Below are 26,560 nucleotides of genomic sequence, written 5' to 3' on the forward strand. Positions count from 1 at the left end.
TGTTCGTGGTATGAATAAACAGATGCAGAAAAGGTTGATATTCTATGTAGAATTACTTCTCATATGCATTTAGTACATAAATAATGGTGTCTTTATATAAATGTTAACAAAACCCGTAGAATTGAAAGTTCTCTCAAGGAACCTGTAGGGTGAATTGTTTACATAACAGACTTGCATACCTCACATGTGATATTTAATTGCAGATGTGGATGCCACCTGTAGTGATTTTGATTTTGGAACAGCTTTGCACATTGCTGCATTTAACCTGTGTACAGGAGCTGTCAAGTGTTTACTGGAACATGGAGCGAATCCTGCCTTTAGGGTAAGGTGTTAGGCTGTAGAATCACCAACAAGTGAAAAAAGTACCTGGAAAAACTGAACAGTCTGTCCAAGATTTTGGCTGAAAATGTGTTACCTGGAGTGATAGTGGCTCAGTTAAATTGCAACTCCTAGTGGACGATTCTGTATGCTTTGTCATAGTTGTGTGTTTCAGTTTGTATTTTTGCGTCACAGCCTAGCTCGTTAGTTCAGATAGCTTTCAAGATGATGTTCTGTTTGTTGCTTGAACTTCCACTGGTTAATACTCCTTTGTGTCTTGCAACAGTTGTTCTGGCGGTGGTGGATCTTTTCAGAAATACAGGAGTGCAATCTGTGCCCTCCAGAAATGCAGTGCATTGCTTAGCAGTAAACTTAGTCTTAACATAAGTAACCGGTAACGAAGAAGCATTAACTGCTGTGCTTACTAACCAAATAAATAGGCCTGAGTTACAGTGTGAGGTGCCGCTCTATGTGCCTAGCCACAAACCTTGGGTTTTGATTGGCTCTTGTTGGTTTTTGTGGGCGGCTGTTGTTGTTGTGTTTGTGCCTTTGGTTTTTTTTCTTTTTTTTTTTTAGCATAGGCAGTATCTCAATTCTCCATTTTCAAATTCAGGTGTTTTTTTAAAATCAGAATTTATAATTGTTTTAAGGGTACTCAGAAGTCATTATTTTGTGTATCACTTAGGGTGTAAAGTCTTCTGGAACGTCATTGTTCATACGGTTCTTCACGATACTTCAGCTAGATCTCTTTAAAAATGCTGTATTTCTTCTTGGTCTCCTTCTTGGTCTGTAGATTTTTAAGGAATGGTAGGTGTTTAATTCTTCAATCCCACAATAAAGTTCTGCCCAGAGACAGTATGTAGAGTTCGCTTATATGAGGGCAGCAGAGTGTAAATGCTGAGTAGTGAGGATTATAGTTTTCCAGGGTTGAGCAGGGAGATTTATAGGGGCCTGAGGGAAGGCTGAGCTTTTATTCTGTTTTTTAAGGAAATAAAGCAAATCTAGTCTTGCTTTGTGTCATTCCCTCTTGGAGCTTCTGGTAATTTCTGAGTTCAGGGGCTCAGCTGAGGCCGCTTTGGAAGGCTGAGATAATTGTTTCCACAGGCTGTGTGAAAACGGGCAGGTAGGCGAAGATCCATGCTGATGGCTTTGCTGAAGGAAGCGTAGGTAGAACTTGCCATTGTAGCAGCCTGAGAGGCCAGGGCTGTCCTCGCTGTCTGGCCAGCTGGGCTGGAGTTAGGGTTTACCTCCAGGTGAGCTGGTACTGGGACAGCTCTGGCCTAAGGTGGGTGTCACATGGGACATGCAGGCAGTGACAGTCACTGCTCTGGGAATGGGAGGTGTTTGGAAAGGACTCTGTCCTTAGGTCATCTCTCATGGAATAGCCTGTACCTAAACAAACCTGAGCAGATTTATTCAAATATTTATGTGAGACATCAGCTTTGTGTATTCTGTACACGCAACGTATATTTGTTGAATTCTGTCTTACATTTGGAATAAGTCTCACCAAGGAGTAAACTATACAGTGGGTAAAGATAAATTCTTTGGGAGGTGTTAGCTTTAGAGTATTGGCGTTACAGACCGTGATTCTTGCTTATTTTCCTAAATCTGTGTTCAGGCACACAGATATATACACACAGGTGGCTTTCTTCATGTGTTCTGAGTACCAAGAATGTTTTTAAGATGAAAAATGTTGGTAACTTGGCACTTCTGAAAATAAGAGGCTGTAAATACGAGTTTATAGATCCAAGGATGTTTTGGCACCCTGATTTGAAAATGTGGATGTTTTTTATAGTTGTTCATATGCTAGGAAGAATATCTAATGAAGAGGATTAAAAGCATCATAAACTTCTATGGTTTTGTCTGACCAGTTTTATCTTGTCACAACATTAAATCCTGTGCTATGTTACGTTTCTACAGAATGACAAAGGGCAGATCCCAGCAGATGTGGTTCCTGATCCAGTAGATATGCCACTGGAAATGGCAGATGCAGCAGCCAGTGCAAAAGAAATCAAGCAGATACTGCTGGATGCAGTGCCTCTCTCGTGTGACATCTCAAAAGCCACGATTCCAAACTGTGATCATGTCACAGGCAAGGCCATGCTTTTATCGCTTGGCTTGAAGCTGGGAGATCGTGTTGTTATTGCAGGACAGAAGGTACGATGAGCAACTCGATACTGCCCTCTTAATTTCTGGACAGTTGATTAGTTTACCCCTTTGGAGACATACCTCAAGTTTGAGGGCCTGAAACTGGAAGGTGTGAGCTCAGGATGGGAGTGAGGATCTGCTTACAGAAAGTAGTAAGCTGAACAGTTACGTGTTAAAGGAGGTCACTGCTGTGTGTGGAAGGCTGCTTAGACAGGCATGGTCTGCGTTTTGTATCTGTAAACAATTTTTTAAGGCTCCTATAGTACTTCCAACCTAAGTGGTTCTATGATTCTGTGATCAGCATGGCTGAGCTTTTATTAACAGTTTTGGCGTCACATCAAAATGATGGTAAAACTTACAGATTACTTCATGAATTGCCCAGCTTCCAGTTATGAGCAGGCGTTTGTGAATTACCCCTGATAGTCTCCCGAAGGCAGTAAAAGCAAACTTTAATTCTGCTTAGCCTGTAGGAACCCAATTTCACTGGTGCAATGCAGCTAAAATCTTTGAAGAAATGCTGTGCTGATGGGGTCGTTACGTGGTTCTGTGGAAGTATAAGAATGTAGCCAATACTGGGCCAGCTTTTAAAAAGGTACCTCGCTAGACAGGTTTTTAAAAATGTTATTTAAAAAATGTACCATTGATATTGCAGTTAGTATTCATACCTTTTGTTTGCTCTGATAGGAAGAGCTCTGGAACAGTTTAAGAGTGCTAAAACTCTTCTAAAGATTAAAATATTTTTCTGGTAAATATTGAAGGTATTTGTGAGCAAAATTTTATGTTTGAGTAGCTTTACCTTGATAGTTTTTATAGTATAACTTCTGATTTGTAATTGTCACAACTGAAGAGTTCTAAAGGGAACCCCACCACAAGTGCAAAGCAGCTTCCATGCTGTATTTTTGTTTGTATTCTTGAAATTGGGTCAGGAAAGGCAAGGGAATCGCTAGCTACGCAGGAGGCATTTTAACTGAAGTACATACAGGAATCGGCTTATTCTTTAGAGACAATAAGCAGTTCATGGCAGTTTCTTTTACAGAAAGGCATTGCACAGTGAGAGCATGGGGAGATGATGTAACTGCAGGTTAGTGGGGGCTTTCTAGCAAGACAGGGAAGAAATTAGTCCTCTTTCCCTCAAGTAAGGCCCACAGACCTGTTTGTACTGTAATGTGCTTACTGCATATGGATAAAGCTTCCCGAGTTTGACTTTTTTTTTTTTTTTTTTTTTTTTTTAAATTGAGTATGCGGTTACAGTGTTTTTTAAGAAGTTGTTGGAAGCTAGTTTTCTGCTGCCAAAGGCTAGCAGGGCTTTCCAGCTGTCTTTTTTTTTTTTTTTTTTTTTTTTTTTTAGGAAGCCAAAGCCATCATACGGCAGGTGGGAAGGAGGAATGTGATTGTGGTTTTTGGTCTTCCTTTTCCACATTTGCTTTCCTCCCTTCCTTTCTTTGTGTGCAAGGAGCTGCTCTGCATTACTCCCACATGGCTTCCTACCACGTTCTCCATTCTTGTGACTGGAGAAGCTGATCTCAGCCCTGCCTTCCCCTCCCCTGTGCTACTCATAAATGTGTGCAGGGTGGTGCAAAAGTGAGAACAGGATGGTGAAAATGGTGCCCAGTTCTTCACCTTCTTTTGGATCAGTTCTCCTTTCGGGAACGTGGAAGCTGGGACAAGGGCACTGAAACAGCAGCATTTTTATGAGCAATGTTTATGGATTCCTGTTCTCTTTCCTGCATCTGCAGTCTCCTAATAGATCAGCTTTAATGAAGCCTGAAAGCCAAACACAGTAGATGCCAGAGGGAAAATGGATTCCTCTCTCGATTCCTCCTGCACCTATCATTCTAGCTGCCTCACGGGGTAGGAAGCGGTGTGAGCAGGTGTTTGTGTGTACGTGATCTGGGGTCGGCTGGCTTCATCGGCTCCTGGTGATAGATGCAGGTTATCTGAACGGCTGCTCAGCGAAATGGGAGCACAGCGAAAGTAGTAGCTGGGAGAAACCTCTTTTCTCCTGTCCCTGCCCTGTTTCTCATGTGTCAGGTGTCCTCTGCTCCTTGCTTGTGTGAAACTGGAGCCTCAATTTTGCCATCTCCACCTCCAGTTTAAGATGCCTGCTGGTCTCTCTGCTCAGCCAGTGCCCTCCAGCTGGTGCCTGGAGAGCAGAGGAATCTGTTGGGCTGCTTGGCTAAGCTTTCTCTGGCTGAATTTGATCTCTGGCTTGGTGGCTAAAAAGTCTGCGTCTAGGTTAGTGTGATGTACCTGCTTATAACAATCAAGTTTAAAGGAGATCTTCAGAGTAAAAGCAGAACAGGCTCTGGGTCACGTTTATTTCTTCTTAAGAAAGAGTAGCTGGAAGGTTTTATCATAAAGAAAAAAATGGTTTCGTTCTGTGTACTCTCTGAGGGCTGGATTAGACAGTGAAGTCACAGCAAAAAATGAACTAATAGTATGAAGGTCACATGAGATAATGAAAACTGAGCAACTGGAAGATCAAAGTGTTTTTTCTACTAAAACTAATTTAAAAATCAAATATTAAAATGAATTTAAATCCATGTTAAATGCATCTCTGTTAGTGGTTCCTCCCCTCTTTTGGTTGACGTGTGTGGGCTTACAAAGTATGTTTGTGGAGGCTGAGGTCCACCGGCCAGACTGGTCTGTCTTGATAGTCTTGATATACTTACCTGTTCAGAGTATATAGTATAGTATATTTTGAAACAACACGAACTGTTTAAAACATTTTCTGGCTTTTAAAGTTTTGTTTAATCAGAAGGAGGGAATAAAAGACTTAGAAGTCTTTTCCAAAGAAAAAATCAAGTAGGCTCTGAGGTTTACCCTTGAACCTCTGAGATTATATATATATATATATATATAAATTATACATATAATTATATATATATAATTATATATAAATTTATACACACAGAGATATATTTATAGATTATTATTTTTTTTAATCTGGTATTTCCATGGAATCTCCAGTTCAGCAATATATCTAGCCATGATTCTGAAAGTACAGTTGTGGAAAACACTGGAAGTAAAGCTTCTTGTTAGCCATGTATACTCCTGTACCTTGCTGACTTGGAGCTGTATTGTGCAGTGGTGCTTAACGTCTAATTCTTGTCTGTTATGAGATCTGTCAATAACCACTGCGTTTGGTTAATACAAAATAGACACACGAGGGTGAAAATGCTTTGGAAAATGCATTTGCTGGCATTGAAAGGTAGGAACGTCAGTAGTCGAGGGAGGTGGTTGCGTTTGTATTTCTTTGTTCTGATCAGAAGCTTGTAGATGACTTGCTGTCTCCATAAATGATGCTACGTTCTCATGAACAGTACTTGCTTAACAAAGTCATTCTGTGTTGATGCTTTTTGCGTCAGGTTGGTACATTAAGATTTTGTGGCACAACGGAATTTGCCAGTGGCCAGTGGGCTGGCATAGAACTGGATGAACCTGAAGGAAAGAACAATGGAAGTGTCGGAAGAGTCCAGTACTTCAAGTGCGCACCAAAACGCGGTATAACCTTAAATTTTTTTCTTAGATTTTTTTTTTTTTTTAAAAATGAGAATTTTAAGAAAGGTCTTGGAAGATACAAACCTTTTGGGATAACATATGAAAAATTCTGTTGCTTTTCTTCATAGTGCTTTGTTTGTTTGTTTTATTCTTTTAACTGTTCCTAGTATTTTAACTACAACTATTTGCAAAACCACTGAAACAACCAACCAGTCACAATTTCAGTTTATTTCCTTGAAACTGTGAGGCAGTCTTCCCTGTTTTTCTGTCTATATTGTTGAAACTATCTGTTTTGTGTTGTAACAATAATGGCCTTGTTTCTTTATCTGCTTTGTCTTAATTTTTTAAGATAGTCACACTTGTAGTTGTTTTCTAACTTTCAGCTTGAGGTATTTTAATCGATATTTCATGGACACTCATGATACACAAAGTCTTGTGTTCTGTAAGAGTGGAGACTGATTGTTACCGTTAGAACAAAAAGGAAATTGTAACCAATGGATTTTAGTGACTTCCTGAATTACTCTGTTCAAATTGCTTGACAAGCCTTTTGCTTTCACTGTTCATTTGAGCTGGTTCTTCCTACCTTACGAATTCTTTGACAGCACGGCAAGCTGTGATCGTGGCTGAAAAAAAACAACCCTAAATTGATGTAAGAGATGGTAGGCAGAAAGTTTGGTTACATTAATATTACCCCTGGTTCTGTTTTGGCATGTACAATTTTCTCTCCAGGTATCTTTGCTCCGCTTTCTAAAATAAGCAAGGCTTCTGATCACAGAAAAAGCTTTGTACGAAGTTCTTCCTTGCGGTCTTCACCTTTGGTCAAATCCAAGAAAATTGATGTGACACACGTAACTTCCAAAGTGAATTCTGGTGAGTATTTTCTTGTATGTTGAGACAGGATAGAGAGATACTAGTCTTCAAGAATTAGTGCTAATCCTGTAAATTTGGTATTAAAATATTTGCTTGGAATTAGTTCATCACTTGGGATGAGAAGATGATAGGAAATTTATTAACAATGTATTCTCATGATTAGAAGTTCACTAGGCTGTAAACTGGTACTGGAAGTATGTTTTGTGTAGCTGTTCAGTGATTATAGTGATCTGAGGTACTATAAGACAGGTTATAGTCTTTACATAGTCTATAAAAATAAAAAAGTTCACCACAACATTTATTCTTCGGTCATTAAAGTAATTTCTGATTGACTGTGATATCAATTAAATGCCTAAACTTGTTGTGATTCAATTTATGAAGATCTTCCTGGATAACTTGAAACATCTCACTGAGATCAATGAAAATGTAGAAACTAATCTATATACACTTTTATGTATAGAAGCTGAAGAAATTTAATTTATTTTCTGGCAAAATTATCAAGGAACTATTTAACTGATTTTTATTTTATCTGCTAATTAAGTTATCTGAGTAAAACCAGAGGCAAATTAGAAGAGAAAGGATGTCCTTGCAATAAGGCCTCAGTCTAGTGATTGGAGTTAGAGGCTCAGTCGCTGGCTCTGTTTTAGTTTCTTAGTAATTTACTCATATTTCTTAATCCTTCTGTGTTAAGTTGCCTCCTGTGTAGTGAGCGCGATGCATCTTTTCTGTCTGTCTGTACTCCAAACACATTGGAACCATGACTCTTCTACAGTGCCCACCCTGCGTCATCTGGTCCCGTGTCTGGCCAGCAACATTATGATGTCATTAAATACATTACATGCGCATTTCTTTTGCCTTTTGAACCCTTTTTAGGTGACTCATAGTAAGGCAGCGCAGCTCTAAGGGGTAGAAGAGATGCATACGTTCTCCTCAAATTTCTTCAAGCACCCTAAACCACTACACACTTTACCAGTAATAAGCAGGGTATGGAAACAATGTGCCAGGCTGGCGGATGAGGTGTATTTGGGTTGACTTGTGTAACTCTTCTCTATGTAGACCGAGGGGGAAGTCTGCTTTAATTATGTGTTTATACAATTAGCACATTTATGCGTTAACGCATTAAATTAAGCTGTTTGTGAATGGACATCTTGCATAAAAAGCTGCTCACAGTAATTGGTTTGTTAGGAGTCTTGCTGAGGAGCAGATGCAAGCTGACTTTTTCTGTTAAATATTTTTCAATGTTTGATTCCGTTTGTGGTGAACTGTTTGTAACTCATTAAACTATAATGGAAAGGGCTGTTCCCTTGGTCGCAGGCGGTGTGTTCCAGACGTAGTAGGCAGTCATAGACCACCTTTTCTGCCACAAGGGTGCATTTGTGTCTTTGGAAATTTTAAACGTTAGATACTTTGATTTCGGTGAAAGTCAGAGTGAGTTAGGCATCATCCGCCCAGCAGAGTTTACATCCGCTAACAGTAATCTGGAAGGTGCCATTTCCTTGTGTCAAAAGCTCTGTTAGAATTAATTTGCCTGGCTGATTCTCTGGCTGGAGTGAGAAGATAAAGCTGCAGAGGCAGGGCTTTGTTTTGCAGTGTTCACGCACATCACCAGATTACGTTTCTTTCCTTTAAACTTCGTCCCTGCACTACGCTGGTCTGTAAGGATGCAAGGAAAATTAACGTGCTTTTTGTAGATATGGTTATAAGCTGCAAAGTGAAATATAATACTGTAGAGATTATGTGTTTCTTGTGGATTTGAATAATCCATCAGATTGATGATAATAGTTCTTTTTCACATTTTTAGGAAAAGGATTACTGGGATCAGATTGAGACATGTGTTTCCAGTTACAAACACTAGTTTTTTGATCTGGTGCCTTAATGGCTGAACGATAAAATTTGGGAAAATACAGTATATTTGCAAACTAGTTCAGTCCCTGTAGCCGAATTAAATCGACAGACGTAGTTAAATAAAAAAGATGTGATTTTTCTTTCATGACAAGGAGGGGATAAATCATAGATAAATAAGCTTGTTCTTCATTGAGTTAGGGTAGGAAACTGTCAGAAATGCAAGATGACTGTTCACAAATTATCACTTATGTGGCAGTACTGGTTCATATGCATATCACGACATTGTTGCTCTAAGAGTTAGAATCTTAAAAATCGTGTTGGCCTACTTGGTTATTTGCAGACTGATTGAAGGTTTGGTCTCACATCTCAAAACTTGTTACGTGTAATCTTTAGTGAAGAAATTGTGAAATTATTATTAGTGAGTAGTTGACCTTAAGTACTATAAAAGTGAGTGTTGTGTATATGATAGACGTAGATGTTTGAAGGATTTGAGTAAAACTCCTTCAATATAAACGTTAATATTTTGCAGGCAACTTGTTTATTGTTTGGCAAGATAGTTTGGGCTGTTTTAAGGGGTTTAACATCTGTGCTTATCCATCAAAACAATTCTGCAGTCTTGTTTTACCCATTGATCAGGAGTCTAAGGAATTGTACGGTTTTATCTATTTTATCTGTGCATCCACTAATCTGCAAATCTGTCAAATTGGTTTTGTGCCAGACTTTCCTGTAAAATTGTTGTTCATTGTTAGGATGTATGCATCTAACTGTATGTATTTTTTAATAGGCTTAAATGTGGCAAAAAAAGACAGTGCTTCTGAAACCAGCTTTATGACTGCTAACAGGGGCAAAAACGCACCTGCGAAAGACGGTAACTAAATTTTTATTTTTTAATATGTTGAGAAACATGTTGGGCAGGGCAGAGGAAGTATCATTACTGTCTTACCTTTGTAGAAGTCCTGTGTCTGCACTACACACAAAAGTTGTCTTGCCTGTCTGTACCCAAGTCCCAAGCAGGCTGTTTACTAGGAGCAGAAATTTGGTGTGGATGTTGTGCTGGCGCTCTGTGTTGGTCTGGGAACAGCTTCTCTCCAAATACATGGACAAGAAAATATAGACAAGCCCTTAACGCTGGCAGCTGTGTCAGTAAATAATCTTACAGAGGACCTGCAGAGTTACCTTCTTAGGTTTCTGAGGGAGACCTTTTGCCCTGTATCGTTACTGCTTAGATTTTAATGAAGAACTGTGCACGTATTCTGTTGGGATTTTTATTCACTCCTGTATCTGTATAATAAAGTGTTCCCATCTAACAGCGCTTGGCATTGTATCACAGAAGACTCACAATAACATGCTACAAATATGAAAACTGAAACTCAAGCTTTTTAAAAAGTTCCTTTTACATATGAATCATTCTTTGCAATTACCTAGTTTCAGAATTGGATAGTGCCTTCTACTGCATCAGTAATTTGTTTGCTGAAAGTTTAAACATAAAGGGACCTGACTTTCAGGGGTGTCTTAAACTGTAAAAATCAGGTGGTCTTTGAGGTTTGGCCTATAAAATCATACTCTTAAGTGTTGGTAAAAGCAGTATGTCTTTGCAATAATTTGAAGTGTGAATTTGAATATGCCGCCTTTGAAGAAAAGCATCTTTTTATATCCTCCATCAGTGAATAGCTGTGAGGAGGAGACTTGGTGAAGAGGCTAGTGTGAAAAATTTAAGCCCTGTCTTAGATGATACTTTTTCATAAGCGAGCTAAAAAAACTTGTGTAGGTGGAGATTTCCAACATTTGATTCGTGGAGGGCGCTTAATGGCTTGGTCTTCAGGTTCTGGTCACACAACGAAGTGAATTGGCAGTACAGGGTCTCGGTTTGATGGATACAGTATGATATCTGCAATTACTGGGACTCAAAAGGCATTGCGGGATATCAGTGATGTGCAGTGAAGCCTCATTTCAGGATTTAGTGGTTTAGATGATATTGTCATAAAGCAGATGCTGAACCATTAGGAAAATCCAGCATCCAACTGAAAAAGTAGCTGTCAGTGGTTCTTTGTCAAATAAGGTGGCTATTTCAGCTTGGGGGTTTTTGGAGTTTGTACAGAGTCTGTTGGGTTTTGTTTTGTGTTTTTTAACACCCACCGGCCCCCCAAACCCTTGACGAATTGGAAAAAAGGTCTTGAGGGAGGGGGAGGATGGAGAGGAGTAAGGACAGCTATAGAGTTCTGTGGCAAGGATGAAACGGTCAACTGTACAAATATCCCCTGGGAACGATACGTCCTCTAATGGTTTGTAGAGAACGGCGCAGGGATATTGAGTATTACAAGGTAAAGGACAGTCACTGTGTCGTGCTGTTGCAAAAGGGGGGCTCGTACTGGAATGTATAAAAAGCAGCGTCAGCCGTGAGGTACCCAAAGTGACCTGGGTGCTTTGCTTGGCACAGGCGAGGGCTCTGCTAAAACACTGCACCTGGCTCTAGACGCTGCATCTCAAAAAGACGAGAATCAACTGGAGAGAATTCAGAGAAGACACCACAATAACTAGAGGTATAAAACTTGAGCAAAGAGAAGAGACTGTTGGAATTTGTGATTGTGTGATTAAAAAGACAGAAGATTAAAGGGCTAGAACAGGAAGCTTTCAAATACAAGGAAGAGTATAACCCATGCTGCATGTGTAATGAAAGTAAGAAATCTTGAGTTAAAACGGTGGTAATTTAGGTTTTATATTAGGGGACCCTCCCCTATAATGGTACAGAAATGATGTGGTGAAGTACATTGCTGAGGAAGTCCCGAGACCTCCCTGCTGTGTGGGTTTGTAGCCCAGGTCACACACTCCGCTGTCAGGAGTGATACAACAAAGAGTTGTTTTGCCTGATGGAGGAGGAATGGATGATAGGAGCTTCTGCTCTTTCTTCTCCCGCCCCGTGAGTTCCCACAAAGTGAAGCATCTCAATGACCACTTTGGTTTCAGCAGTTTTTGTAGTGTTCCTGTAGAGGAGGTAGGTGCTCTGACCTGCGGTGAATCCGTCGCTGGACTGACTTCTGAATAGGGGCTTGTAGTATGTGTTCGCCATTGCGTGTGGATGTATATACCTTGGACTCGGAGTCTGCCTGTTTAGTCACCGCTTATTTAGTAGTAATTTGCATTTTCTTCCTTGTAGCGTAGCTGCAGCCAGCATCTTGGAGTCTTTAGATTTCTGTCCCCAGATACCTAAGCTTTTGCTTTGACCTTTCTGCAGCTCTTTACTGTTTTGCCAGACTGGGGGATTAAATTCTGTTGAACATGCTAACCCTGTGTTTGCTATTAAAGTGCTTTGAGAAAAGTAATGAATTAAGCCTCTCAGAATTGTGAAAAGTTCAATAAGCAATATTCTCTTAATTTTTCACATTGAGAAACTGAGGCATAGACGTGTCTTGCTGTACCCTGTGTCATTTTGGGCAGAAGGGAGTAGGAGAGGGGAGAACTGGGAGAGCCTTGAAAAGGAAGGAGGGAAGCTGAACATAAGTCTTGGCGGACAGTTTAGACATCAGGGTTTGCAAATGGAGATAAAAGTGATTTATTTCCCATTCTTATTTTATAGTAAAGATTTTAATATTAATACAGTATGTAATGGAATATAGTAGGCTCTAATCCAGACAATAATTCACTCGCATCGTATCACCTTCCTTCTACTTCTCATCAAATCTGTAATAGGCTGGGTGCTGAAAGTGTGGCGGTATGTTCCCTTAGTAATAAGGCTCCCATATCTTAATGAATATGCTTGGGACGGTTTAGAAGAACTTCAGAGAGTGAGAGAGAAGGGGCTTTTGGGGACCTGTCCCAGCACTCATCACCTTATTTCCAAGGCAGGGTTAGATGATGCACCGATGTCATTCCCGACAGGTGTGTGTGCAGATGTTGCTTAACAACAGCTTGTTTTGGCTATTCACTTTGAATTCTGCCCGCTACGGAGAACGGACAACTTCCTTCCTAACAGAAGCTTTCCCTTCTGCTTAATTGGTCCTTTTCTGAATCTGAGCTCTGAAGGGCTGTTTCCTTTTGTGTCTTTTAGGTTTTCCGGGGTACAGCAGCTCTTCCTCTTCTACTACCTCCTTGGAAGGCAAACAGAGTTCCTCCAAGAAGCGGAACTCGGCTAGCAGCAATAAAAAGGCAGTGACTGGTGGGTCTTCTGCCTCATCTAAAGGTCGTGCTGGTATGGTGTGTTTCATTGAGGTGTATCTTCACAGGTGGGAGGTCGCTGCTGTACCGAGTACTTAAGTAGAACCGCTTGTGCTGTTTCAGAGTCTGAGATGGTTCAGGAAAGATGCTTGGGAAGTCTTTTAACCGTAAACTTAAGTTTGGCAACGTTTAAAAAGTTTTTTAGAACATCTTCAAGAGGAGAAGTGTTCTTCTAGTTGGTCGCTGTGCCTTTCAACAGCAGAAAAAAGGCTGTAGTCCGTAGCTTTCCTGCTAGAGCAAAGCAATTCTTTAAGCAAACTTTGTGGTGTGTCGCCATGTGTTAAAGGTACATATTGAAGACTTCAGTTTTGAAGTACAAAGTCACTAATTTCAGATGTTGTTCTTCTGTTGACCAGGGTTGTATAGCTCTTCTCCGGCTACGAGGAAAAGTCCTTTTGTTGAAGGAGAAATTCAGGTTGGAGACAGAGTACTGGTGGTAGGACAGAGAACAGGCACTGTTAGATTTTGCGGGATGACAAAATTTGCACCAGGTACTTGCAATACTCTTTGTGTATGTTGTAGAATTAATATGGAATTGCTTACGTGTGAGCACACGAATGTTAAGAGCACTACATCCTTTTCCTCGCTCCCTGCAAAAAAAATTGTAGATGTACTGGTTTGTTAGGTCTCTCTCCTGTGTTTCACTGGCTGGTTTTTACTCTAATGCAACTGCTGGGAAGAAACAAGGGTTTAAAACGTGACTTTTACTTGTCCACTAACACGGCTTCATTAGGAGAAATATTTTGATGTTGAAATTGTAGGTGGTGTTACAAAGCTTTCTGAAAACCTTCAGTTTAGTCTCTGAATTAGTATATAGTTTATTGAGATCACACGCCTTTACTCCCTACTCTTTTGTAGTAAGCCTTTTTGACACAGCTCGTCTGTTGCAATACTGGGACTGTTATCATGCCATATAGCTGTCTCATTCTTATCTTCTTGGCATCTTTAAGAGGGTAACGGTGAACATTTAAATCTTAACTAACAAACCTTTAAAAAAAACCTAGGTCACAGTGCAGATGAAAGGTTGCAAGTGTCTCAAAAAGCCCCAAACGCTACCACCGTTTTCTCATCCTTCTCCCTTTCAGCTCCTCCCTGCCTTCCCCTTGCTAAAAAACAGATTGCAGCGAAGCCAGGTGTTCTCAAATGGAAGTGAGTTGTTTTAAATTCGGGAAACTACATTCTGAATACTACTGTTTTTGTAACCAAGTAGTATGTTCTTTATGTTCTTACCTGTCTATAATCTTCTGATTGCAAGAGTAATGCAAAACCAGCTGTTAAGTGTTGGTGTAAGTGCCTAGTTTAAATGAGGTCCATCTGGTTGACACGTAAGCGGCAATGCTCTTGTCTTGACACTTGGTGGCATCAAAACTAAACCGAAAATGTTAGAATGGCAGACTGTGAGACTGTGGTACAGGCTTTTTCCATTTGTAGTCCTTTCCCCAGTTCTATTGTGGGCAGTCCTTGCTTGAGATGCTGTGATGAACTGATTCTGCACTTCAATGTGATCGCTCGTACCTTCATGTTGTTGCTTACAGAGTAAACGTTGAGAAAAAGACTGGTTTTCCAAACACACTGTAACAAGTGTAAAACCAGAAAGCTGTTCAACAGCGTAAGGCTCCCTGCCTTCCTTCCTGCTCCAAATCAGGGCACAGAATTTTTTGGAGAAGAACGTTGCATTGTAAGAAGTGAGGACAGAATCTCAATGCAAATCTTCACCATTTGCAAAACCAGTAATTTATAGAAAATGTGACAGATGCAGTTTTAAGTATTTCAACTTTAATATGTATCAAAGCTCTGGAAGTTACCCAGACTTTATTTCTTTTGCTGCAGTGTAGATCTTTATTTAATTCTAAATACAGGAAGGGGAGAACTTGCTGTGTACCGAGCCCTTCTAATTCATGAGCTGTCATTCCTGAGTTTCTTGAGCTGATAATTAGAATTACCATTTTATCCAGTGCCTTAGTACCAAGTGACTTGAATTAAATTTTGAATCTTTTGGGGATGGATAGCATAAGGACTACTAATGGAGGATGAAATTTAGCACCTTTACATAATTAGCTCCCATTTATCACGGGTTATGAATGATCAAGCTTATTAACATCTTGGTGCCTATTCAGTGTTCTGTACGAGATGACTTGCTGGCCACTTCTGATTCTTACACCCCTCTCTCACTATCATACAGGCAGCCTTGCAATTTGTATTAATTGTAACTTGCTAGATGGAGAGAAGGAATGAATTAATATCAAAACTTTTAATTCTACTGTTGATGATCTCAGATGAGGCATAACCCCTGTGGTCAGAGGACTAAAGAGGGAAACTTGAACCACCACTGCTGCTCTTCCCTGTCTCCTTTTTTTTTCCAATAGCCACTGTTTGATTCAGTAACGTTCTGTTTGGCTTCAGTGTATAGATCAAAGGTTTTATGTTTTCTGTATCAATTCAAATGTCAATTATTTCCTTGAAAGCATATAAAAAGGCTGAGATAATTATCTTTAGATTTATTCTGATACCAATTTTTGCATAGTTACATAGAGAGTTATTTTGTTATATATATATATATATATTTACTATTATTATCTAGACGGTTTCTAACTAGCAACTGTTTTCCTTGATGTGGGTGAATGCCAGCTGCACCAACTGTCTAGATGGAGAAAAGCCTGTGGTGTTCTGTTCAAAATACCGTGATTTTATTGTTTTGAAATGTAGGATTCTGGTGTGGAATTGAATTGGACAAGCCTCACGGGAAGAATGATGGTTCTGTGGGAGGCGTTCAGTACTTCAGCTGTCTTCCCAGATACGGTATATTTGCACCACCATCTCGTGTACAGAGGTAAGCGCTGAAGCTGTTTTAACGTGTGTGTTGCTGAACACTTTCTTAATACGTTTTCCAGTGGGAAACAAAGTTTCACAGCAGATAGGGAAGAAATAATAAATGTTTTCTTCTGCTAGCGGAATGTTATACCCTACATTAAATACCTGGTGGGTTTTAGATCAGCTTTTTGAAAGTAGAGTATAAATTGGGAATGCAGCTCCCCCTGTTTCTCTTGTAGCCGCTTCAGGTATGTTCATTCCGGGGCCTCCCATTTCTGGTGCAGTCTGTGTTCATTAAACCTGACTCTCACGACCCAATCCTGATGCGCTGAGCTGCGTTTGGTTATAAAAGGGAGTTGCCTTTGGACATGACTGGAAATACTGTTCCCATTCCAGCTAACTGCACGGGGGCCCAAAACGTCCACCACTTTGTAGTCTCTTTGCCAGGTCTCAGGAGGAACATCCGAGGAGTACTGTGCTCTTGCCTCCTGTCTGGCAGAGTAACTAGGTGCAAATACATGTTCTTGCTTTTCTTTCCCTGAATCGTCTAGCTCAGGCAAGCTGTTAAAGAGCTTGCCTCAAAATCATACGTGCTCTCTTGCTGAGTAAAAGGCAGCTAACTCGAATAAACTGGGTTGCCCTGGGCACCTCTTACGTACCAGCCTGATTACAGCTGGAACGTTGGTGTCCCTTGGGGGTGGGTGGAGGAAAGAAAGAATCGGAACTTCAACAACATGTGGCAAGAAGGCCTCCAGCAGCAGGTTTGTTCAGAGTTGAGTTGAAATGACTTTGTTGTGTTACTGCTTTTCAGATTAACGGGTTCTCTGGATTCTCTCACAGAGACTTCGTCGGGTAGAATAAGTCACGCTTTTCCAGGTAGGAGTGTAAGACACTGTCATTTGGCTTAGGCAGCTGTTCTGCAAGCAGAACCTCCTGCACAAAGCCAGCTTCTCCAAAAGCACAGTAGATTCTCGAGGTACCCAAATGCCAGCCAGCAGTCTGGTGGTCCCTTCCTAACGCGGAGCCTGCAGAAGGGATGTGGAGTACTGTGTGGTCATGAACGCTGGACTAGCAGAAATAATTATGTCAGAGTTAAGATTGTTGACACTCTCCCCTTATCACTGTATTGCATTCTAATCAGAGTTAACCATAAATTGAACCTGCTCCTCGATCTAAAAGAGATTGATGCAGGGATCAGTGTAGGGAATGACTAAATTACTAAAGCTTTTGTGAGATACTTGAAGTGGTTATTTTTCTTTTTCCTTCCCTAAGCTTTTTGTGAAAAGGCTGCTTCAAATTACCCTTGTTCAGTTTGTCTACTTTAATTTCTGTCCTCTCTGAAAATCTGAACGTCTTATGGATGCTTTCATGAGACGTTTCATTGCTTAATTTCCAAATTGGAGGGGAGACTGTAGCAAATGTAGTGGAAGCAGTATGAAAGCAAACACAAAGCATATGAGTTCGTAAAGGGTGTTTAAGAAGTCCTACACAGCTTATTAACCTTTCCACTTAGGTTTTAGACGCAGTCTAAGCACCACTTCTGCATCTTCACAAAAGGAGATAAACAGAAGAAACTCCTTTGTTAGGTGAGTGGTTTGCGTTTGAAATGTTCAGGTGAGCTGGCTGTTAGCATTACTGTTTCTTGTGCAAAAGAAAATCTTCATGCATGTACGATATCTAGACCTTTACGTGCTCATTTTTTTCCCTTCCAAAATGGACCAGTAGTAGACTCTTTTTGCGTGAGCATCCAGGAGTACAGTCCTTGAATGCAGGTTGGCCTTAAAATTGTTTTCCAATCGTTCATCACTGCATGTTCTCCAAATTCTTGTATTTTCACACAGCTGGGTAAAGGACTTCACTTTGTCCTGGTGATCCTGGCTGACACGTGCATGTTAAAAATTGTTTTGGCAAAACTCTTTCAAGCCCCAAGTAGAATGTCTGGTACTGCTTGATTTACCAGTACCCTCACCTACGGTAAATATTGTGGATCCTAGCGTCAGGTGAAAGGACACTGATTTTCCAAGTATTTCAGACTTGCCATGTGTACTAGCCTGCTAATGTTATTACATGTTTTGCTAGTGACATGTGATCAAACACACTTTTTTAAAAAAGGAATTTGAGGTTTTTTCCCCATGCATTTCACTGAACTACAGATTTGCCCTGGATGGTTTATAGAAAAAAACACCTTTTTCATTTTTATTTTTTGTTTGTTTGTTCTAACTAGATCTAAGAGCTCTGTGTTACGGCGCAGCTGGAGTAGCACCAGTGCAGCTAGCACCGAGGGACCGGTGAAGCTGCATGAAGGCTCTCAGGTTCTGCTGACCAGCTCCAATGAAATGGGGACAATCAGGTACATTGGTCCTACAGACTTTGCACCGGGGATATGGCTCGGACTTGAGCTCAGAAGTGCCAAGGGAAAGAATGACGGCTCCGTGGGGGAAAAGCGCTATTTCACCTGTAAGCTGAACCACGGGGTCTTAGTTCGACCTAGCAGGGTAACCTACCGTGGGATTAATGGGGCAAAACTTGTAGATGATATTTGCTGAGCCAAAATGTGCTCATACAATAGGAAGTAAGTATTGTAAAGCACACAAGCACCCCAGCTGGAAGGCAAACTTATTTTTTAATTATTAAACCTGCATTTGCATTTTACGTAGAGAGAGAGAGAGAGATATATAAGTATATATATATGTATGTTTATAGATAATATATATTTTAATATATATATTAAAAAAAATAGAGAGATATGATACAAGTTCAGTCACATTAAGAAGTAAGCCACTATTATGTTTCTGTTACTGAAACAGCCCTCGTCTGGGAAGGTTATTGCAAAAACATCTTGGGTTTGGGCTGCTGTATTATTTGAATAATGTCCCAGTTCGAGAATGCGAGTATATTTTCCAATGTTCTCTAAAGTTGCTTTGTGATTCATGCAGTATTTAAACGATTTTACTCCATGTAGTAACAAACTGATAATGCTTTGCGCACTGCTGCTTTTGACAGAGGAGGTGGTTAATGAGTGACATTAGTCTAGTTACCAGGCACTTTATCAATTCCAATACCAGCTGCTAGCAATAAGCAAGCAAAAAAAAAATAAAAATAAAAAGATCCCTTTTTCAAGCACTGGTGGAAGTATTTTTATATTTTATCATTCAGATCCCTCCTCTTCTTTTCCCCCTCCTCCTCTCCCCTCCAGAACGCAAAAGGGCTGACAAACACAAGGATTTGCAGTTACCCTAGTGAACAGCAGCAATTAAATAAAAAGCCTTTAAAAAGCACAAATACGCTGCATGTCAGTCTATAGTAAAAAGCACTTTTTGTTGTATGCGTTTGTAGGAGTTATGTGTCAGAAGCACTCTTTAAAATAATGCACTTTGCACTCTCCTGGAGAGCTTTCCCTCATTTTTAAAGCCTTTTTTTGTTTGGTGTGCTACAGGCTACGAGTATCAGTTTTTAAATGCAAATAAACCCAGATTGGAACTATACGTAATAGCCTCATCATAAATATTAAGTCTGTATAAATAGAGCACGGTAATTCCTGCCAGTGGTATGGATTATATGCAGGGTTTTCAAGCAAGCTGTTAACATTATTTGATTTGTTTGTGGATACACGTTTCTTTCTGTTTCCTTCAGAACAGTTTCAAGTGTAAATTTCTCCTAAGAGCCTTATGATAAATTAAGGCTCGTTTTAGGTACAGCTTTGTAACACACCTTGATGTGACATTATTTGCCTATCAGCCTTTTGACACAGCTAATATTTTGTCTGTGTGTTAAACGTGTATTTATTTTAATTGCTCAGTGTATGTAAATGTTACTTTATCAGGATGGTTTTGTGTGCCAGGAGAGTCATTTTATTCTTAAATGATCTGCTTGCTTTGACCTACTTGAAGAAGTGACACTTTAAATAACATCATAATGTCCTATTTTTAGACAGAATTCTGCTGCTGACTTCTTCTAAATATTGCCGTAGCTGTTTTTCTTGAGCTGTATTTAAAATAATGCATATTGTAATCTAACTTGCAGGAATTTTTAATTGAATATAAAAGCTGTAAATTTTGAATGTAAAGAAATTAATGCTTTATATTTGAAGATGCAGATATTCAGTGATGTACTGAACTTTACTTTGTCCAGTATCTGTTTCTCGCTGGTGTTAGTAAAATGAAACGCTGGTGAATGGTATGGGGAAAAGACTTTTCATGAGGTTGTCACAGTCTGCTTGCTTCTGTTCTTGTGTACAAATTAGGCAAACGGGCCCCAGCAACTGCACAATAGAACCCAGAAGTTTTTACATCTTCTAGCTACGTGGTACCGTACTGTCAGCTGTCAAACAGAGCATTTGTACAGCACAGCAGGTTTTGCCAGTTTGTCCCAGCTTTGTGCTCCTGGGTGGGCAGTTCAGTTTCTGTGAGGAAACACTCATTATGGGAAACGCTGTTTCTCCTGCCTGACAAGATGGAATGGAGATAAGGGCTTTATCTGACGGGTAGCTGGAGTTCTTCCAGAGATGCGCAGGGGAGTAAGTGTGTGGGTCAGGCAGTTTGTTATAGTCACACCATTTCTGTGTGGCCTGTCTTGCACAGATGAAGGAATACAGAGCAATAACCTCTTCCCAAGAGTTTTCTGATTCACTGGTAACTTTTTTTTCTCCAAGGGGTCAGGCTGTACCTTCCACAGGTCTGTAGCTACACCCACTGCAGCCCACTCTGGGCTAGCGAAGACTGCAGGACTTCACCGGCGTCTGTCTGATGCGTAGAGCAGAGGGCATAGGTACTGTCTGAGCATCCGTGTAGTCTGCTTCCCCTTCAGTGTCAGCGTCAGCTAGCGGCACGTTTCTCCTGAAAGCTCTGGCTGTAAGCAGCTAGAGCAGTGCAGGTTAGAGGAGCAGATCAGGACTGCTAGCGCGGTGGAGCTCCTCTGGTAGCACTGAGACTCTTCTGCGAGGAAGCAAGAAGCACTGTAAATTTATGTGGCTTGAACCAGAAATAAATCAGTCCCTCCATTCCAGAAAGGATTACTGATAGCCGTCTTCAGGTTGGTGATGTGAAGGGATTTGTGCTTCCCTAAATCCAAGGTAAGTTGCTGTAATCCTTTTCTCCACCTCTTGCTGGAGAACACTCTGTCATAAAAGTAATTCTGAAAAGAACTGGCAGTGAAGTTTGAAATTAAGCGCTGTGCTGAGGTCTGTATGATCGCAGCCCCAACTGGTTAGAAAAAAAGGCAAATGAGCCTCAGAGTCCCTATAAACCATATAAATAAAATATTACCTGTTTTATAAATACACAGGTGGTCCCCAGCAATTCTGTGCAGCCTGTGCAGACGTGGAGGCTTGTCCTCGTTCCACAACATGTCTCTGGGGTCCAGTTTTAGGAAATGTTGTTCTTCAGTGCTCTCAGCCATGAGATCCTTTGAGCTTCGTTGGACACTGGCTGGAAAGGAGAGGTCATAGGTGTGACAGGAAGGGGAAGATTTTCTTGATGTGTCCCAGCAGGATTCAGTGACTGTTTTGCAGATGTTGACAGTAATGGTTTTCTGGGCAGGGAGCCTGTGCTTTTAAAAAGTGTTGCTATCCAGCAGGATCTGAGGCATAAGGATCCAAAACCGGCACTGCACATTTGCAAAGCATAACCTAGTTTCTCTGGCGAGGTAGCTCTGTTACCCGTGAGAGTGTTACAGAGGTGGCAAGTCCGGCATTTACAGAGTTCAGATTTTGCAGAAGCCTCGTCAAACACCAGGTGGAACCTGAAACAGTGTCCATGAAGCCACGCAGCAGCGTACCCACCTGCATCCCACCTGCATCCTCTTTCCTGCCTCGCTGCAGACAGACAACTCTGGAACAAATGGAAATTGCAGCAAAGGCGGCCAGCCCCTGCCAGATCAAAACCAGTGCGTGGCGGCTGTCTGGTGGGGGAACTAGCTCCACTCCTAGAAGAGCACAGGGGAGCTCACTGGTCAGTTAAGACAGGAAAGAACCAAAGTGTGGGGGAAGTGGAGAGGTGCCTGCCAGCTGCCTGCTCAGGGGAAAAAAAGTCTTGTTAACTGAACCACAGCACTATCCTGCGGGGAATGTGGATAAGCAAGTGAAGGAGAATAACGTTTATAGGTAAGTCAGTTCTAATTTCAACGACAGTTTCTTGAGAAAGCAGCTACCTACGGCACAGGAGTGGTACGGGGAGGGGCAGAAAGTGAGCATTTTGGGGCAGGACCCACCTCTTCCTGCGTCGGTCGCAGGACTTGGTGCTGGCGCTCCACTGTATTGAAACGCAGCTTATAATTAGAGCTACTCAAAGCCCACACCCAGAGTCATTAGGATAGAAACATTTAGGAATGAAAACACTGAAATGCTCTTCTCAGCTGTCTGCTCTGTTCTCTTTTATACTAGCCTGTTTCCTGGAAAACCCCAACTTTGCTGGTGTGTAGTAGCCGGAACGGCACCTTTCTCTGTAAGAAAGTGGAGGTGTGACATCTGCAATGCAAACGAGCCTTTACCCCGCTGCTGCGAGCCAGAAGGGGGGCTGGCTGCGGTTAGCAGCGCCTTTGGGGGTCGGTGTATCTCGATACTTCTGTAATGTTACCACGTAAAAATGGGTGGCCAGAGCCCGACTGTGATGCCGATCCGGTGATTAGACAGCCCAACACAGGAAGCCGGCTACAGTCACTTTATTTGTCTTCATGCCTTGTGGTTCACTACACTTGTTTACAATACAAATACACTATTCAATACAAAATACTCAATGACCATATATTAGTATTTTTCTTCATTGTATCCCTGAAGTGCACAGGCCCTTCCTTTACAAACAATGTTGCATAAACTGCTGTACATGAGACAGACACTCCTCTAATGAAGCTTGTTACTAAAAGAAGCCAGATGCAGACAATTCAGACATTTTCCTGCGATGGGTTTAGCTTTGGGACAGACAAACCGGGATGCCTTTGCTGCTGTGGAAGGCTGTTTTATGCTATTCCTACATCACAGGTCTTGTCACCCAGCAGGCTGGCTCAGTAACGGGAGCAGACTGGCAACGTTCAATCCTGCGGAGCCGGTTTCAGACCTCCGGCATCACATGGCGTATAAACGGCTGCGCCCAGCGGTGCTGCAGCTGCTCTCGCGCTGAGCCTACAGCACCACCGTGAAAGGCTGACTCAGCACCTTCACGCAGCCCTCGTGTGTGCAGCCTGTGGCACCCGTACTGCCCCTCGCTACAGCAAAGCCCCTCTCCTGCTGCCCCTCCTCCCACTGCTCCTGGAGGAAGCAGGGACCACCCAAACTTCTTGCTTCGCTTCATTTCCAGGCATGCGATGGAGAAACAAGGTTCAGTAGCGAAAAGGAAGATGAAGGGACAACAGGAAAGGTAGATAAACAGGCATCCCAACCTAATTTACCTTCAGGTGCAGAAACCTACCTAACATCTATAGAAACAGGTAGCATCCACGTGGAAATAAGCCACTTTCACATTATGAGTGTGGTAGCACAGGATTTTCCCAGTCGTGCTTTACATCCTGTAGATCATACTGCTTCCCACTTTTCCGCTGTAGAGTGAGGAAGACACGTAAGACCAGAATGTAAATATTGCCAATGAAAAAGACTAACTGTCTTAAAAACAAATTCCTTAAAAAAATACTTTTTTTAAATACAGTTTGCTGAGACAATATATAAGTCATAGACAAAAATGGGTAAGAGGGTTAAAATAGCTTTTTTTCTCCTACACCACTGTAAGCCTAGCGTGCAGAAGTTTTAATAAGGGAATTTGGGATTTACACATGCTGGGGTGCTTTTGTCCGATGAGGTCATGGTGACTTGTGCCCCTCCTGTTCCCTGCAGTTCTGAGAACTGAACAGTTGACTCTTTCCAGACAGAGAAATTAAAAATCCCTAGTTCACGACTAGACAAAATACTCTTGCCAATGACGTACAGCTATAGGAGCTGTGCTAGAATGAAACTGCTAGAAACTGGAACAGAAGAAATGTGAACTCTGAACACTTCCAGATGTTGTAAGAGAAATGCTAAAACAAATTCTATGAAGAACCTTGTACAGAATTTAAGCCACGGTTTCCTTACAACTATGTTGCATGAATTACTCTGCTTCTTACACACTCACACAGAGGCTGTAACTGAACACGCTGTTAGCTTTACCCCAGCACCCGACCTTTTTCTTGTTTCCCCCTGCTCTCCTTGGAGCATCCCTGGCAAAGCCTTTCAGAAGCTTCTTTCCTACCTCACCAAACTGCTGCTAGTAATGCTTCCGCCCAGGGCTAACCTGCAGGGCAGCTGCAGCGCTCACACAGTTAAACGCTGCATCGTTTCTGTCAGCCCTTCAGCTCCCTGGAGATGGCACAGTCACTGATTGTGCTGAAGTGTGAATCGTTAATTTGATGACAGAGGCAACTGGTATCATTACAGAAAGCTTTTTTCATACCATCCCAGTGATACAAATCAAATCTCGCATTGGCACAGAAATCCTGGCAAAGCTGTGGCAACAGGACACACACTTAAAACTTAACGCAGCGGTGAAATGACCAGGGAACTGTCTTCACTGCAGCCTGCACACTAGTAGCAGAGGCACCCTTTGGTCCAGGCCATTAATTCATGGAAATAATTTGTCCTTGATGGCATTATTTGTGGTTTAAGAGACAGGCAAACGCTCCAACCCTTCTTTCGAGTGGTAAGATTTGACTAGCATCAGTATTTACAAAACAATTTTTGCAAACTGGGGTGCTGTGCTTGGACAGCACACAGGGGTACCAAACTAAATGGTTGCTATGGAAGAGCTCAGAGATGTTATTTTTTTACATTAAAAACAAGCCCAAACTAGATTTCTGAATTCCAAGAGTTAAATTCCAAACCACAAAACACAAAACCCAACACCAAAAAACCCACAACAAAACATTTTACACTGGAGACACTGGAAGGAAGCTTATTGGAAACCAGCTGAACAGCATTTATCACAATGCACCGTACCCAGCAGGCTAGAGAATTTCAGTAGTAATTCACCATTTCCCCTGACCAGAATTATCTCCTCACGTATTGTGTAGGTAAGAAGGCAGTAATGTGTTTAGCTCCTTCGTTTGTTACAACTCGTTCTGTAAGAGTGTTTCAGTTGAAATTCTATGATAAAATAACTGCAGAGCACAGGCTGCAGAGCAGTAATCACGCTATCACCGTGGCTGGGGAGAGCCTGCCTTTAGCACCTTCACCCCCACAAACTTATAATCATCTCTTGCTGCTTGTGCTTTTAAAGCTTCTTTAGAAATGCTACCTGTAACATCATAACCTGGCAGCTTATCTGCATTTGTGCAGCATCAGAGCTGCTGCCCCAGAGCCAAGAATTAATAATTTCAGCTAGTCAAAAATCATTAACTTTGCAACTTTTTGTTCATGTGTATTCTTTGAGAACACTCATCAGTATACGGGTCAGATCCTGACCTCAGCAACACGTAAGAGGCAGGGCAGTAAAAACCCAGCGTGCTCCTATGAAAAGAGCTAAAGAAAACAATGAGGAGCTTCAGCCCTTCTGAAAATGAGAAACCTAGAATATTTAAATGAAAATTGCTATTACATGTGAGTAATATACTAGCGTAAGAAATTGTTCTGTAGTGCTTACCTCCTGAATGAATCTGCTTTCCTGAGACTCTAGAAAACTTCCCCACTGAGTTTACCCAGCGAGAGGGACCAGCATGACACTAACGCAGTCCTAAGCTAGACCAAATCCTTCTCTGGTGGCTATTTCATGACAAGAGCTGTAAGCCTAAAAACCTCGGAGATGACAAATATTCTCTTAATTCAAGCTAAAGAAACCTACGGGACGCAGCACAGCACCCGAAGCACAACCCTCGTTACCCCCACGCAGCAGCGCTGCGGTGCATCCCTCGCAGATGAACGTGAAATTCGGAGCAGCCCCTGACCCAGGTTCCTAACAGCAGAGCACAGCCCCTCGAACCAAGCACCACACGCAATTTTGGCATTTGTCTAAAACCAGGTTTTAGTCCTGGGTACCAGAGATGTCAGAAAGGCAGGCTGAGAGCACGCCGCCTCCCTCCTCCTGTTCTTTCTACAGGGGTAGTGGCCCAAACCAAGCCCTCCAGTCGCAATCTGCACATCTCAAAGGTCAGGAGTATGTTATGCGGATTCTGGTTTGTTCCCTTATGAATACAGGAAGCTTACCTCAACGTTTGGATCCAGGGCCAGATTCAGAGTCACTTCACTGAAATGAAGAGTCTCGGACTGAAGAACACCTTCACGTTCCTTTGCTGATGCTCCACTACCCCCGTTTCTATGGAAACAGGCACCCCTTTCTGGATAGCGTTCATACTAAAACAGCTCCTTGCAACCCTAAGTTGAAGTTACTAACGCACATCTTTACACATGAATTATTTCCTACATCTATGTTTTGACAACACACTTAACTGGAGTATTTTTCATGCACAAGGTGTACAAAATGAGTCAATGAAGTGTTTGTCTTTAAACCACTATCATACACGTATTTTGTTAAAAGAAACAAGGGGTCTGCACCCTTCAAATAATACAGAGAGTATCTATCTGGCATCCGGATTGTGGCACGACGTAGTCTTCTGCCTTTACGTTGTTTGTACAGGGTATGTCAAAGGCTATCGTAAACCTCGGAGGTATGCAGGTGGCTGTCCATTTTCAGGGCATGGTGGAAGTCTCTCTCACGACCACGGTCCTTTAAAACTTCACCTTGGTTCCACTTGACATGCACAAGTTCCTGATGAAGGACATTCCTACTTTTGTAGGACAGAAGGAATTTTAAAGGGCTTTACTCAGTTTTAGTGCTTAAACACAGCGGGGGGGGGGGGGGGGGGGGAGAAAACAAAACCCCCAGCCAAACCACCACCACCC

General features: G+C 41.6%; 1 protein-coding gene across 11 annotated transcripts in view; it reads left to right on the forward strand.

The window, feature by feature from the left end:
- Positions 1-26,512, forward strand: part of CLIP4 (CAP-Gly domain containing linker protein family member 4) — a 39,328-nt gene extending 12,816 nt beyond the window's left edge. For 7 of the 11 annotated variants that reach the window (XM_056357015.1, XM_056357013.1, XM_056357012.1 and 4 more), the window contains 11 exons: positions 204-322; positions 2,239-2,475; positions 5,835-5,970; positions 6,697-6,837; positions 9,467-9,550; positions 12,728-12,868; positions 13,251-13,385; positions 15,601-15,724; positions 16,517-16,581; positions 17,219-17,291; positions 17,930-26,512. In XM_056357015.1, the coding sequence (XP_056212990.1) occupies positions 204-322; positions 2,239-2,475; positions 5,835-5,970; positions 6,697-6,837; positions 9,467-9,550; positions 12,728-12,868; positions 13,251-13,385; positions 15,601-15,724; positions 16,517-16,581; positions 17,219-17,291; positions 17,930-18,251 (1,577 nt within the window). In that variant the 3' untranslated portion in view covers positions 18,252-26,512. Of the gene's footprint in view, positions 1-203; positions 323-2,238; positions 2,476-5,834; positions 5,971-6,696; positions 6,838-9,466; positions 9,551-12,727; positions 12,869-13,250; positions 13,386-15,600; positions 15,725-16,516; positions 16,582-17,218; positions 17,296-17,929 lie in introns of those variants that run through there. The other 4 variants (XM_056357017.1, XM_056357018.1, XM_056357020.1 and 1 more) reach the window with 4 other exon arrangements.
- The last annotated feature ends 48 nt before the right edge of the window (positions 26,513-26,560 follow it).

The sequence above is a fragment of the Falco biarmicus genome, chromosome 12 (assembly GCF_023638135.1).
Source record: "Falco biarmicus isolate bFalBia1 chromosome 12, bFalBia1.pri, whole genome shotgun sequence".
Classification (NCBI taxonomy): domain Eukaryota; kingdom Metazoa; phylum Chordata; class Aves; order Falconiformes; family Falconidae; genus Falco; species Falco biarmicus.